This window comes from Antedon bifida, chromosome 3 (assembly GCF_963402885.1).
Source record: "Antedon bifida chromosome 3, ecAntBifi1.1, whole genome shotgun sequence".
Classification (NCBI taxonomy): Eukaryota; Metazoa; Echinodermata; class Crinoidea; order Comatulida; family Antedonidae; genus Antedon; species Antedon bifida.
The window spans coordinates 7,647,660-7,662,493 of NC_136228.1; the positions used below are offsets into that span (position 1 = coordinate 7,647,660).

Genomic DNA, 14,834 nt, shown 5'->3' on the forward strand with positions numbered 1-14,834 from the left:
TTTTTGTATGCAAACTCGGGGTTTGTGTGTAGACCAATTATTGAAAAACTTCGTCAAACTGCAGAAAACAAGTTTGAAGAAGTCTACATATAGCATGTTTAGTAGACTTGCATCAATCAACACCAACCCCATTGAACACACTTAATTAAAAAATATTATTAATGATAAATACAATTGTCAGTTTAGACGATCGAATTCACTTAGTTTACCAAACCAAGGGTAAGCTATTCTTGTGAGCGTTTCTAAACTAAACAAAAACCAGGGAATTCCCTGCAAAAATATTATCATCGTATCAACACATAATCTTTTAAAATCAACATTCCTGAATGTTCTGCAGCACTGTGCTTGATGATAATAGCCTCGCTGAGCATTAGTTCATTGTACTCTTGTAAACATATAAACTTATTTTAATTACCATTAATGTGCAATATTAAATCATTATTATAATAAGTAATTTTTAATCTTTTATCAGACTAATGTGTTGTTTCTGTGTTGTTAGCATGCTATTCTGTGTTGTGCTATTTTCTGTTGTGCTATTTTCTGTGTATTTTTACTCTTTTATTTATATTTGTATATGATCATATACCAGTTTTTCAAAGCAAATTTCATATATGAAACTGTTCAGTTTGCCGATTTACAATTCTCAATCTCTCCCTAAATTACTATCCACTCAAAGTTAACGAATTCAGATTTAAAACGGAAAATAATGTGGTTTTTTTTATTCGAGTAGGCCTATAAAAGTAGATTCAGAGGTTCATGTTAATTGAGGCTACTACTGTACTTTGTCAGCCGGAAACTATTTTGATTGGGTTTTTGTACGCATAAAGCCTGAAATAGACTAATCTATAACTATCGGTTATCGGATGGCTTGTCTCATTGTTTAAAAACTTGTTTTCAAATTTTTCCCAGCTTAAATTGTTTCTATTAAAAAAAAAATGTACAACTAATTTAAATTCTCATTTTATGTTGTTATGTTTTCTATTGGCAACGAATAAAATGCAACGAATTGAACACAGCGCCAACGTCAAAACATTATATAATACGGTAATAACGCGGTAGATTTTTAAAAGTAAACTTTTGTATTTCTGGGAGAACAACTTTAGAGCGTGGGAACAACGAATCACACGTAATCCAATTGAACACATAAAAATAGCAATGGTGATTAAAACTGAAGTAATGCTATTCTTCATATTAACTTTTATTACTTTGTGAAAACTGTTTTATTCAATTTGTTTATACTTTCCCACGAGGCGAATTTTCGCGCGAATCAAAATATCTGAATGCGCATGCGTAGTCATATTTGTGACGCCAAAATCGCAATTATCTTCAAATTCATATAATACAATTCACTGTGGAAAACAGTTTCAACAGTTATGACGAAATAGATAAATAAAAAATAAATAAAACCTGTTTTTATCATATCTAAATATTAACACTAAACTGTCTACACTATCAAATTTTATGTGAAAAAAAATGTGATGTGACAATATATGTCACTACCATATTTGGGCACATCACCACCATATTTGGGCACATCACACTTTGTTTGTCAAACTAGTTTGATAGTTTCGTTTCGTTTATTTTCCACTCTTCAAATGAATTTAAACAGTTTTAACACACAAGTATACAGTGTATATAAGGCTTTAAGGCACGCACATTTCAAAGATCACTGATCTATAATTCATAAATAATAATGAAATTTATAACCATCATTTTGAAGTTTAAACATATTTTATTATAAAACTAGCAATTGTCGGTTACATTATAACTGTTCAGCGGCTGCAAATATTATAACCTACGAACGATGTGTTGAAGTGTAGGCCTATATCTGGTCACTTTTGTTAAAGTTCCAGGGGTGGGAAAACCCCTGGATATGCTAATGACTAATACTGAAAATGTAAAAAAAAACATTTCTATAAAAAAAACACATATTACTATATAATATATGTCACCCATTTATATACAATTCAAAATGTATTAATTTTCAAAAGATATGTACACGAGGTTTTAGTAAAATTACAAGGCGAACTTGTCAAAAATATATCTATAATATTAAATCCCGTACTGTATTAAAATCCACGTCGTAACGCCTTCAATAGACTTTCGAACCGAGATCGATTTTTGCCGAATTCAAATTATAGGTTTTACGACGATGTTATGTTTGAATCAAGAATTCAAAGATACTTGAACAAACAACTTGTCATCTTGAAAACTGGCACCCTCATCAATGTACCACATTATCATATCGTTCCTATTACACAATACAGGTTCAAGGTGAACAAAATTATTTAAAAAAATACAGTTGAAATGAGAAAATCGATCCTATAAAGATTAGAACCCAGTCTTACTGCTTCAGAGGCAAATGCCTTGCCATTGTACATTACTGGTACGTTTTAAACCTATTGAATAGCAACTATGATAATAAACACTTATGCTAAAAACCGGGTTATTGTTATATACCCAAAACCAAGCAATGTTATAAATAGTTTTTTTTTCTTCTTCTTTAGTAATTTTTTCCGAGGTTAAATTTTCTGACAGGCCTTATATAAAATTTGTCATATTTCTAAAAAATTGTTAAATATTTTGGCAAGGTGGTCGATATTGTGGAATGTATCTTTTCATGTTTAATTATTTTATCAAACAGACTTAATAGAATAATTTGATGCATCATTATTTATGGAGAAATTTGACATTCTCAAGCTTCACTTTCAAAGTCCAACTCCATAGGGGAATCAAACTGAGGGGTGCGAGCTGATCTTTTTGATCGTTTTCCAGGCCATCTGCTTGTCTTTTCTTTTTTAGGAGGCTGTTGTTTTGATGGTGGTCTTTGCACCATGGGTGATGCATCGTAACCCATGTTAACTTGCTCAACTGAGCTTTGTCGCGATGAGACTGAAATGTTACGTGGCATGTAGTCCAAGTTTACGTGATCTCGAGAACCGTTGAGGGAAGGATTTGCTGAACTGCGTTGTACCGACGGGTAATTTTGGTTTAAAATGTCGCGAGAACCATGGCGCGACGGAGGTTTTGATCCTCTCTGTGACGGGTAGTCCTGATTGAGAATATCACGCGAGCCACGGAGAGATGGATTGTTAGAGCCGTTACGAGATCCAGCGTACCCCTCATTGAGTACATCGCGGGAGCCACGGAGAGATGGAACATTGGAACTACGTGGATAGACAGGTATTTCGTAATCGTCATTTAAGATATCACGTGACCCGTGGTACGAAACAGGAGGTGGCGGGTAGGATGATTGTGGTTCCTCATTTAAAACATCTCTAGATCCATGTCGGGAAGGTGGGCTGGTTCGACGCGGTGGTGGATACGCTGCAGGTGGATCCTTTGGAATGTAGTCCCTAGATCCATGGAATGGTTGGGAATTTAGAGGACGTCTGTGAGGCACAGAGTAGATGGCATTATTGTCCAAAGATCCTTGAATAGAGGGAGTTCTAGATCCACCATGGGTTGATGGATAATACGAGTCATCTAAAACCTCTTTGGATCCGTGAACTGACGGTGACCTAGGACTCTGCCACGACCTCTCTTCATCGAATGATGTCGCACTGACCTCTGACTTTACCGGTTGAGCAACACGCAAATCAAGATCTTCCCTAGAGCCATCCAACACATCTTGCGATGCACTGAAACGTTGAGGTTGGTACACAAAGTTAACAGATCCTTCCGTGTTACCGCCCCCATCGGTATTTGAGTACGTGTGATCATCGTCATCGTCGAACTGGATGTTGTTGAGACTTCCGTTCAATGCTGGATTGTCAGCAAGAGTATTCTTTCCTGCAGTGAATCTTGCAACCCATCCAGAGGCATCGGCGTACATCGGTCTGCCTTCAACAGAAAGGACTCCACCCATTGTTGTGCGATGATTTTTGTGGACTTCCCAAGCCTCATCTCGGTGTTTTTGTAGAGCAGGACCCCAGTTAGGTCTTGGAGTTGACATTTGATGTAGTCGCTGTAAGATACAATACATGGCCATGAAATTAACATCTGTGTGTGGTTCCATGGAGATCATGAATGATAAAAATTACTTTAAAAATTTGACTAAGCATTAATAAAACAAAAATGATTGAGAAATGTTTCGCTTCTACAAAAGTAGAAACTGTTCAAACTTCGAATTTGTTGCAGAAAGAGAATTGAAAATGATGATGAAAATAAACATCACATATTTGTATAATACATATAACATATTTGTATAAGCGGTCACTTTTGATTTGCATAAACAAAATAACCTAGTGGAAAACAGGGTTAAGGTGGCAACCATACCTCTAATGCGCTTCCACTTCCACGAAAAAACTCATACACCCAGATGATAGGAATCCACATGATGGAGCTGATGATCATGCACCATCCAATACCGTTAGCCCAACGTGGGTACGGACCGTTGTATTCGGGCTCTGTCCAGCTCATCCAGTTGAAAAAGATGATAAACTGTATTACAAAATAAAATGTTTAAGGAATGTCTACTATTTATAGACAATAAATTATGAATGTTTCTTAAAGATGTATTGTTCCCCAAAAACATGAAAAATGAAGATTAATAAATAAAAAGACTTTGAATAAAGTTAAATTCAACCAAAAACCATTGACTTGATTGATTGATTTATTGACTGATTGTAATTTAAATTTTTTAAATTGCATGCATCTCTTTAGATACTAGTTCGTGTACTTTTTTTAATTCTCAATTTTAGCCTAACCATAGCTGCATTAGCTATAATATAGAATAAACCCACAAAACTAATTTCTCCACAAAGTTCAACTTACCACTAAAAGAGCGGGTGTAATTGTGCACCAGTTGATCCCCCACCAAATAAACAAGGGATGATCCACTATCCTGTCTCCAACCATCGTGCGTATATCATTCATAAACCGCCTCAAACCGTACACCCAGCTGATTGCTATTGTCTCAAACACAGCGTATAAAAGCAGGGCAAAGCTAGCACCATACGAATCCATCATGGACACCCAGTAGGGTCCAGCCTAAAAACAAATAATAACATTATTTTGTATTTGAGGTTTACACTCTTTAGTAGAAACAGTTAAGTGTACTAAATATTTAGGTTTTTACAGTACACTATATATATTTATATATATATATACATATTATACAGACGAGCGGTAACATTAAGCAGACCGCGTAGCTTGTCTCACGTAGAATCTGTATCTATCCTGAGAGGAAAAAACCTTTGTGTAAATGGTAGTAAGGAATAACATAGATTCCATATTTTTATTAACATTACAGATATGAAAACTATTTTCTAAAATAAAGTTGATCAAATCAGTTTATAACAATGTAATCCATGTAATGTAAATCAAAAGCCTCAAAGAAATATCTAAACCAGGAAATATCATATTTTTTAAAAAATAACAAACAAAGCGGAAAAAAGCCTTTGAGTATTAACTGTCCAAACTCTACAAACAACCAAAGATATCAAAGAAAAATCAGCTTCTAAAAAATTCTGTGTTCATACAGTATATTTTATGGAACAAAATGAACATTTAGTTTAGGTTCTAGATGGCAAGTCATAATATTGGTAAAAAGATACACATTTTGGCGCACATGGCCTTTCATACAAATAATACTTTGAATAAAAATCAAAACGTCTACTGTGTGCTCGTAAAGGAATACTAACATCATAAAGAGACAAGAACTAGAGAATTGGGGCACTATATGTGTTACATAAACAAAGCTAGCACATTTTAATGGTGAATGATACAACATTTTACAGGTCAGGGTGTAAAAACTCCCTTGTCAATCTAAAAGGATTATGTTTTTTATTGGACTACTGGAGGTATTTTTATATATAAATCAGTATAACTCTAAAGATTATGGTGTCAATTGATATTGATGGCCAGGGACTCATTTTTGATCCAGAAAAAGAACATATACGTGATTTGATTTTAGATGTTTGATATACTGTACTGTCAAGATAACATTATGAATGGTATGAAATAGCAACAGTATATAGGCCTAGTAGCCAATCAATTATATGAAATACCTTTTGTATTGCCTAAAAAATCTATACACATGCATGTATATCATATATATTCTTATCTATATCTCCGTCTGACTGACAACCTCCTGCTCTTGGCGTGACCATCCTACTCTAATAGGCCTACCCCTTTCACCCTGCAAAAATTGTTAACAAGTTTTGGATCTGATTTATTACATATACATCTTTAATAAGAAAACTCAAAAAATTGTGGAAGAAAGTATTGTTGTTGTAAAGTTGGGGGCGCTATTTGATTATTAGCGTCATGAACCGTGATTAAACAGTCAGGTAATACCATTACACAAGCTGCTGTAGAACATTTCTAAAGAAAAAAACAAGCTTCTCGCTGATTTGTTTTTCTCACAGTGTGAAATCTCGGGTTAAGATTTTCCACAACATTTCTTTCAAACGTACAGTAATGACAAGTCAGAAAATTTATTTCACACTATGCAAACCAAATTACAAGTTTTTGCAAAAGGTATATAAGCTTTGCCTCCAAGTATAATTGTTCCAAATAATATACGAACCATGGCTAAAAAGACTACTCTATTCCTCCTGGTGTGACCATAATTGTCATAGTTTCTAATAAATACTTATCAATGAGGACTTCCATGCACCTGGTGGGACCACCCCACTCCATTAATTCCCTATGCATGCCTAAACACGGGATAAACAACTCATCACACTGGCTCAGCAAACAACAATCCTAATGACACACATACCCAAAATTGTAAAAATTATAAATGATTTTCTAAAGTGCTAAGCTTAATTTTCTTACCTCTGTTATACACGAAAATCCAAGAATGTAACCAACGATACAAGCTGTTCCCAACACCCAAGTCTTCTTCTTATGGAGGTGTGGTATTTCATCACAGATAGCGGTTACTATGGTTTCCATAATAGCAAACTGGTAAGATGGAAGGAACCATAATGAATATATTTGAAACATTTTAATATTGTTTGATTTTATTTTAATTTTAGTCTATGGAAGCAGCTATGAGGTTTTTTGACATGTTTCCTGTTATTAAACATTACCTGCTTTTTTCTCAAAATACTAATTATAACAACCAAAACTTTAGACTGTGGGATATCATTAGAAGTAGAAATGGCATCAAGATATTTTTTCAGCATTTTACATCTTTTTGAAAATCTAAACTTTGAAAATTCCGACTTATATCTGATTTCGCTTGCACGTGCCACATATTATATTACATTATAATGTGAACTCACTTTACGATACCATAATCGTAAGTCTTAAGGTACATTCTTACCTGACTATCAAGTCCAAGTGTCAACAACATAAAAAAGAAGAGAATTGCCCAAAAAGGGGCGCCTGGAAGACTGGCCACAGCCTCTGGGTATGCTATGAACGCTAGACCAAATCCTAAAGACAAACATGTTTGTAACAAGATTACCTAACATGAATTATGGATAGCGATTAAAACTCTGTCTAAACTATCAAACTTTATGTGAAACTAAAATGTGATGTGCCCATGGACATGATAATGTCATAGCACTACCATATTTGGGAATATCACTACCATATTTGCGCACACTTTTTTGTCTAACTAGTTTTATAGTGTAGACAGAGCTTAAGAAAACAATATTTAGTTCGGGCCTTGAAAGTTGTAACCTATATTTTTTTTAATTGCTTGGATTTTTTAGAATTTCATTCACATTCAACAGCATGTACATCACCCATTACATGATGGAAAAACATATCGTGCTTAGGGAGTGAAGTAGAACAAGTTGTAAGTTACTACCCTGGCACTGGTTTAGAATTGAACCCTGGAACTAGTCAGGTTTGAACCCTGGAACTTGAGATTGGATAGCAAACATTTAAGTATTTGGCGCCAAGAAAATGGAGAAATTTATGTGTACACTATTTAAATAGTTTAAGTCACAGCAGAAAATAATCTATATAGATAATTTTTAATACATAAGATTTCTCACCTTGATCAATGACCTCTTCGACAGGCTTTCCTAATTGGTGGGCCATGTAGCCAATGATAGAGAAGATGACAAAACCAGCAAATACACTTGTACAGCAATTGGCTATTGCCACAAACATAGAATCACTGTTAATGAAATTGGAAAAAAAAACAAGGTTGTTAAAAATGGTTTTTGAAGAGCATCTAAATAAAATTTAATTTCTCCATTTTCTTTTGGCAGACCCCTTCTGAAACAAGCTTCTCAGATTATCCTCTGCTATACCATAACAGTATAATTATTTAGTTTCTGTATGATTTTGTTAATTTCAAATTATAATGTATTGTATTGTGTATATTATGGATAGCAGAACATATTACAAACAAACAAACAAACAATGGTAAGTAATTCTGGAAAAGCAATGTACAATAGAAGAAAACATGGTGTTATCAAATGAAATACACAGCCCCAGGGAAGATACAACCATGTGTTGATCTGGGCCTCCATGGTTAAATAAACTTGAATTGAATTGTTCACTTTCAGGGCTGGCATTTACTAATTTATTTTGTTTTCTTCTAAAGATAGTTTAGAAGTGATAAAGTGAAAGAATCTTTTTTTATCAAACCGGTTTATTTTATCTCATGGAAAGAACTTTTTCATCTAAGATTTGAGAAAAATAAATCTGACAGAACAGTATAAATAACAAATTTTTTATGGTATAACTTACAAAAAACAATTATTATGGAACTTATTGTAGGAGGCTAGTGTAAGTAGACCTCCCCAAGCAGCACTCAATGAGTAGAATATCTGGACAGCAGCATCTAACCACACCTATTAAAAAAACGTAACTTAATAAGAGTTCATAGTTAAATTTATCACGGCGCCTTTTGATTTGATTATATTAATTTATTGTGCACATGTGTTTGCATAAAGCTCTGTCTACAATATCAAACTAGTTTGACAAAAAATGTGATGTACCAAATATGGTAGTGATATTTTTTGTCACATAAAGTTTGATAGTGTAGACAGAGCTTTAGATAATTAGTCAATTTTGTCATTGTTTTACCTGGGGGTCACTCAGACGGTCAAATTTAGGAACTATAAAAAACTTAATGCCCTCTTGATGGCCAGGTAGAGTTACTCCTCTGATGAGTAGGATAAACAACACCACATATGGGAATGTGGCAGTGAAGTACACAACCTGAAAACAAATTAAAACTACATGATTGATTGGTTCATTCAAATAAACAACTATATGATTATGATTGGTTCATTCAAACCAACTACTGTACATGATTGGTTCATTCAAACTACCTATTGTACATTATTGGTTCATTCGAACAACTACTAATTATGATTGGTTAATTCAAACTAATTACTGTACATGATTGGTTAATTCAAACCAACTACAGTACATGATTGGTTAATTCAAACTACCTACTGTACATGATTGGTTCATTCAAACCAACTACTAATTTGACTGGAACAATTCAGTTTATTTTAAAGAGTAAATTAGTGTTGTTTCTGGATCTCTGGTTTTTAGAACAGTTATAAAAACATTAACATTTGAATATTAAATGTTAAAAATAATATTATTACTATATTTCTGTACTGTTATTTGTATTTACAATGTTGGATGAAAAATTAAATAAAAAAATTGAAGTCAAGCCAAGATGTATGATTTAATTGGTTGTGTTGGCAAACATAACTTTTTAGCAATTTTGTCGGAATATGATAAGCCCAAAATTTGTTTAGCATATAGTAATGATAATTAAATAATGTTAACATTAAGGTTTTCAATATTGTTTTAATAAATTGACTATCAAATTTAATTTTATCAGTAAACAAATGAAAGTTGAGAACTTAAACTGATTTTATCTCTTTAGAAAGTTTCAAAAAATCACTCCCAAAAGGGAAACGTTTATTTAAGAAATTATAAGAATTACAATTACCTTCCCCGATGATTTGATACCGCGGACAAGGCAGAAGAAAACAATAAGCCACGCTAGGAGTAAACAAAGAGCGAGTTCCCATACGACACGGCCTGGTTCGTTCATGCTGTCCGCCTCACTCAACACTCTTTCCCTATGGAACAATATACAATGTGTTTTTAATTCAATCTTCTGTTAATCATATAGCTCTTTTCATTTTTATAATCAATACAATATAATCATTTCCGATAAGAAAATAACCTGTAAAAAAATATGGTGATTTAGTGAAATTAGTAGGCCTATTGATCTACTGCATGCCATCTACTGTCTTATAAATTCACGCTGGTTAGAATCTAAGGCTAAATAAAAGGGCTGATTGGCTAAATGATCAATCTTTGATTGATTCCACACAAATGTAAATCTGCGCTTATTAAACTTATGAACCATATATTTTGTGATAACAGAAGGTATTTGTTAAATATTATGACTCACAGTCAACTTCAAGAACTGGACTGAACAACTTGTAGTCCAATGGCCTATTCACAGTGACATGATTACCTTGGTACGAACGTATCAAAGTGTCAATGTAAATCGTGGAACAAGTCGGTTAAGGAAACTTACTGAGAGACAATGCAATGTGCTGTATGTGTAAATCAATTTAATAAAGCTATTTTTCCACAACTCATTGACATTGCAAATGCATTGTGTATTAAGTATTAAGCTCTGTCTACACTATCAAACTCGTTTGACAAAAAAGTGCCCAAACATGGTAATGATGTGCCTAAATATGGTAGTGATATGACATCATCATGTCCATATATGAGCACATCACTTTTTTTTGTCACATAAAGTTTGACAATGTAGACAGAGCTTTTAGAAAATAATTTTTGCAATCAAAGACTTACTTCCAAAATTCCTCAGTCGGACGTTTCCTCATTCCCGCAAACGGATCACTATAACGACTTAAATCATATGTTTCAAACGTCGGCGTAACGTTATAGAACGCTAATTCTGAATCGGTCATACTATCAAGCAGACCGCAGCTTGCGTTTACAAGAATTATACCTTTCTCGTTTATACAATCCGTGTATTTCTCACTACAATAGTCCGTGTTCCATGAATGATCACAACCAATCCACGGAAGGGTTTTGCGGAATGACGAGAACATAAAGAAGATGGCGTACATTATGATGACATTGTAGTATATTGCCACATATGCGGACACAACCATCATTCCATAACCAATACCTACATAAATTAAATATAAAGTTAATTTCTTCACAAAAACAACTTAACAAAAAGAAAGGTGATACAGTACAGTACTGTGTGCGAGTATTAATCTGGACAATTATATAGCCTTTTTTAAAAAAAATTATATATAATAAAAAGTGTTTTTTTTGGAAATCATTTTTGAAAAGTATAAAATATATATTTTTTTAATTTATTATATATTATTATTATAATCTTTTTCACATGCATGCATTTTTTTCCCATTGTTTTGCTTTGAATTTCAGCTATCTCAGAGCAATGTTTTAATATATCTATTCAACATACTGTTACGTACCTCTAAATGCAGGACACGCCCTCCAAGCTGTGATTGGACCCTGGCTGCAGTACTGACCAAAACTGACCTCCAAGAAGAACAATGGAAGCCCAGCAAATGCTAACATGATTATGTAAGGTATAAGAAATGCCCCTGTAAAAAAAGAAGATACAGATTTAATGAAGTGTCAATAATACATAATTTTTCTATGAGGTGGCTATTCTTAGGACCTCAATAAACTAATGTACTGTAAAATAGGAAGAGTACCTAAATGATTATCAGATGACAATGCTGTTGATTGGGTTGGAATTTGATGATACAAATATACTGTATGGATGCATCTACTGTAACTATACGTCAGGGGATAGATGAGCAAGAGTAAAATATAGTGTCATTTATAAGTATTTATTTATTTTAATATTATTTATAATGGGCAGCCTCTTCAGCCAAAGACTGGTCTCCCAGAGGGCCCAGTTATGATCAGTGGCTGTGAGTGACAGTACACTGGGGTAACCACCTACTCGTCTCAAAACATGTACTAGATTCTTTAAAGTGCACATGGGTTACACTGGACTTATAGGCCTTATCCGAGGAAACTCGTTCTACCAACAGAACCATGGAGTGAGTGAACCCTTGCCGATGTCATGGCTACATAATTACGGTTCCTTTGTCCTAACCGCTCAGACACTCACTCACTCATTTAGTGGAGATAAATCATCTCCCAGTGACAGTCATTGCTTCAGTGTATACTTACCCCCACCATTTCTGTAACATAGGTAAGGAAACCTCCACACATTTCCCAAGCCAACTGCATATCCTAGACAAGACAAAAGAAAGTCCATCTTGTTGGACCAGTTCCCACGTTGGAGGTTTTCATCTCCGGACACGAGTTCTGCTTTCTAAATAAGGACAATATAAAAACAATTATAATTTTTCAGTTACTGTATCTATCTTTGTCCTAAAGTATTTACAGATCCATTCTGAATTTGGTCAAATTATCAACTTCTTATTTGATCAAGGCAATCTAACAAGTTTGCCTTGTTTTGATGGAGCTTCTTTTGGCTACTGTCTAGGACATATTGTTGAGTGTCACTAGCATATCATTTTTTTTTTATAATTAACAGTCTAATTTGGGGTTGAAAGGAATTTAATGTTAATAACAAAAGCATCAATCTAAGGCCTCAATTAAGTAGTCATTGACTTTATAATAGTTTGCATGGAGAAAAATTAGGTGTGTGTGTCTGTGGGGGTGGGGAGTTGATTGAGGGTGCCATTACCTGCCAAATAAAGGTTAAAAAATAACCATGGGGTCAATGCTCAGTAAAAGTGTATCTTTGACCTTTTCTGCTTATTGTTATGGAATACAATGAAAGAATACAGGTCTAGATTTAATACTAAATGCATCAGTGATTAAGAATAGGAAAAGTAAGAAACCTAAGAATTGAATTCCACAGTACATGGTACAGTTAGTCTACTAATGTACAGTATACTAGATCTGTATGTGACATTGTGGGCTATATATCATTATCATAGGCTAACTGTATCCACCTTCTACACAGTACCTTACAAAAATTAGATTAAGTTTTGTTAGGTACGTAGCGTTGGGGGAGGTACATGTAGAATTCTATCATAATATTTTTTGTTTGTGACGTGATATCATGGAAATCTATTAAAAACTCATTCAATTATGTGCAATCACATTAATGTATACAATCAATCAATGGCAACATTAATATAAGGAAACAACACTAATAATACTAAAAGGATACAAGGATACTAAATCGCTCTTTTTTTTGGTCAATGCGGGATACAGCAAATTAATATAAAATAGAAAATAAAATAAATAATTTATAATAATAAAATGTTTTTACAGCAATACAGTAGTATACTAAAATTAAAATTAATAGTTAATATATAAATTACTATCTTGTACAAAAATCACTCTCACAGATTTCCTCATGTTTACTATTATTAGTAAATATTATGATTTACTTTATATTATTATTATTCAGTAATTATTTTTCTACTTTGATTTGATAATGAATGTAGTAATAGAAGCTGTATTTTATGTGTTTGCCTTTGCCTGATTCAAAATCAATAATGGCTGTTAAAACCAACCATACTGTAGCGTGACCTTTTTTAATATTAATTTCTCATCATATTTAAGCTGATTATAGAATGGTGTTTTGAATTACCATGGCTACAGAAAAATTAATCTAAAATGCATTTTATCAATAAAAATATCACTCTGTTGATGTGATTGTGGTCTTAAAATATTTTTTTTTTAATGAATACCAAGGCCCCCATGACTGATCAGTGGGGTATTTCACACTTTTAATCAATTTTGAAATTATTCACAATTATTCATAAATAAAATATAACAAAAGAAATAAATCTGAGAATGACATGGATTATCAAAGATCACAATAATTAAAATATACATTATTTCACGTCAACAAATTATTATATAAGGTGTAAATGTACAGTGATACATCAATCAATCAATCTTAGGCCAAAGGAATGAGCAATATGCAAGCACCATCTTGCAGTGCGGCTCTCGGGGGAGTAAGTGACTGGTAGGTAGCAGTCATTCAATAGAAAAGAAAACACTACTTACCGCAGACGACATTCTCTAACCGTTTCTCCTCTATTTTCCCTAACTATCGCAAAATAAAAATTACACAGTAATTAATTAACTATAATTCTAGCATTTGCTGGCTTTTATTAGACAAGAAACCCAGTTATATAAAGGAATTTTAGCCTGTTGCACGCGTTTGACGGAAGAGCAATGAAAAGAGATGCTACCGTTTGAAATGCACAATCGCCTGTTGTTATGCAGATGAGCTCGTTCGATTGTATAATTTTGTATTGTTGGGTAAAAGCTGACTCACTTTTCTATATTTATGTAATAAGTATGGTAAAATATATTAGTTGTGCATGAAGAAAATAATTCCTTCGTAAATTTGGATAACATTCATTGCCATCGATAGATATATACACATTTTTAATGTAGAGGCCTATACCCTATTCAAATAGAGCAATCGTTTTCGTATCGTGTATTGGGGTATAAATAATTTTTGATGTACTAGTATTTGTTTAGACGAATAGTTGACGAATTAAATTAGCTTATCCTGGCTAATTAGTTCTTATATCACTCAAAATTAGCAATATTAATATAATAATTCAGTGTAGATAATTTAAAACGAAAGGCATGATGAAAGACGTTCAGCTCCACGAGGTCCGGCGCGTACTATATTATTAACTTCCGGCCAATCAGGTCCTCCCAATCGTTATCATAGTTTCCTTACGCGTGTAATGTAAAAAAGTATGTAATTATGTAGGTCCAGAATTAAAGTTTTACATTATTTAATGTTAATTACACTTGACAATAGATTATTTCTGACTCATAAATGTCTACTGGGAAAT

The 14,834-nt window shown here is 33.4% G+C and overlaps 2 protein-coding genes across 2 annotated transcripts in view; one reads left to right on the forward strand and one right to left on the reverse strand.

Annotated features, from left to right (window-relative positions):
* The window catches only part of LOC144838823 (rab-like protein 6), a 273,930-nt gene that overhangs the window by 220,806 nt on the left and 38,290 nt on the right, over positions 1-14,834 (forward strand). The gene's annotated exons all lie outside the window — the stretch shown is intronic.
* On the reverse strand, positions 1,974-14,201 carry LOC144838669 (sodium- and chloride-dependent neutral and basic amino acid transporter B(0+)-like). Its single transcript, XM_078694104.1, has 13 exons — positions 14,026-14,201; positions 12,163-12,307; positions 11,430-11,561; positions 10,771-11,113; positions 9,887-10,019; positions 9,001-9,135; positions 8,662-8,765; positions 7,959-8,083; positions 7,277-7,389; positions 6,784-6,912; positions 4,777-4,992; positions 4,279-4,443; positions 1,974-3,967 (listed from the first exon to the last, which is right to left on the reverse strand). Exons 1-13 carry the CDS (start codon positions 14,035-14,037, stop codon positions 2,696-2,698), a joined length of 3,024 nt encoding a protein of 1,007 aa, XP_078550230.1. The 5' UTR covers positions 14,038-14,201; the 3' UTR covers positions 1,974-2,695.

Bases quoted from the DNA above. Each gene is read 5' to 3' on its own strand.
- LOC144838669 (XM_078694104.1), bottom strand. The intron at 8,766-9,000 runs GTAAAACAATGA...TTTTTTTAATAG, and splicing joins ACCGTCTGAGTGACCCCCAG to GTGTGGTTAGATGCTGCTGT. The intron at 4,993-6,783 runs GTAAGAAAATTA...ATTTGTTTTTAG, and splicing joins GATTTTCGTGTATAACAGAG to GCTGGACCCTACTGGGTGTC.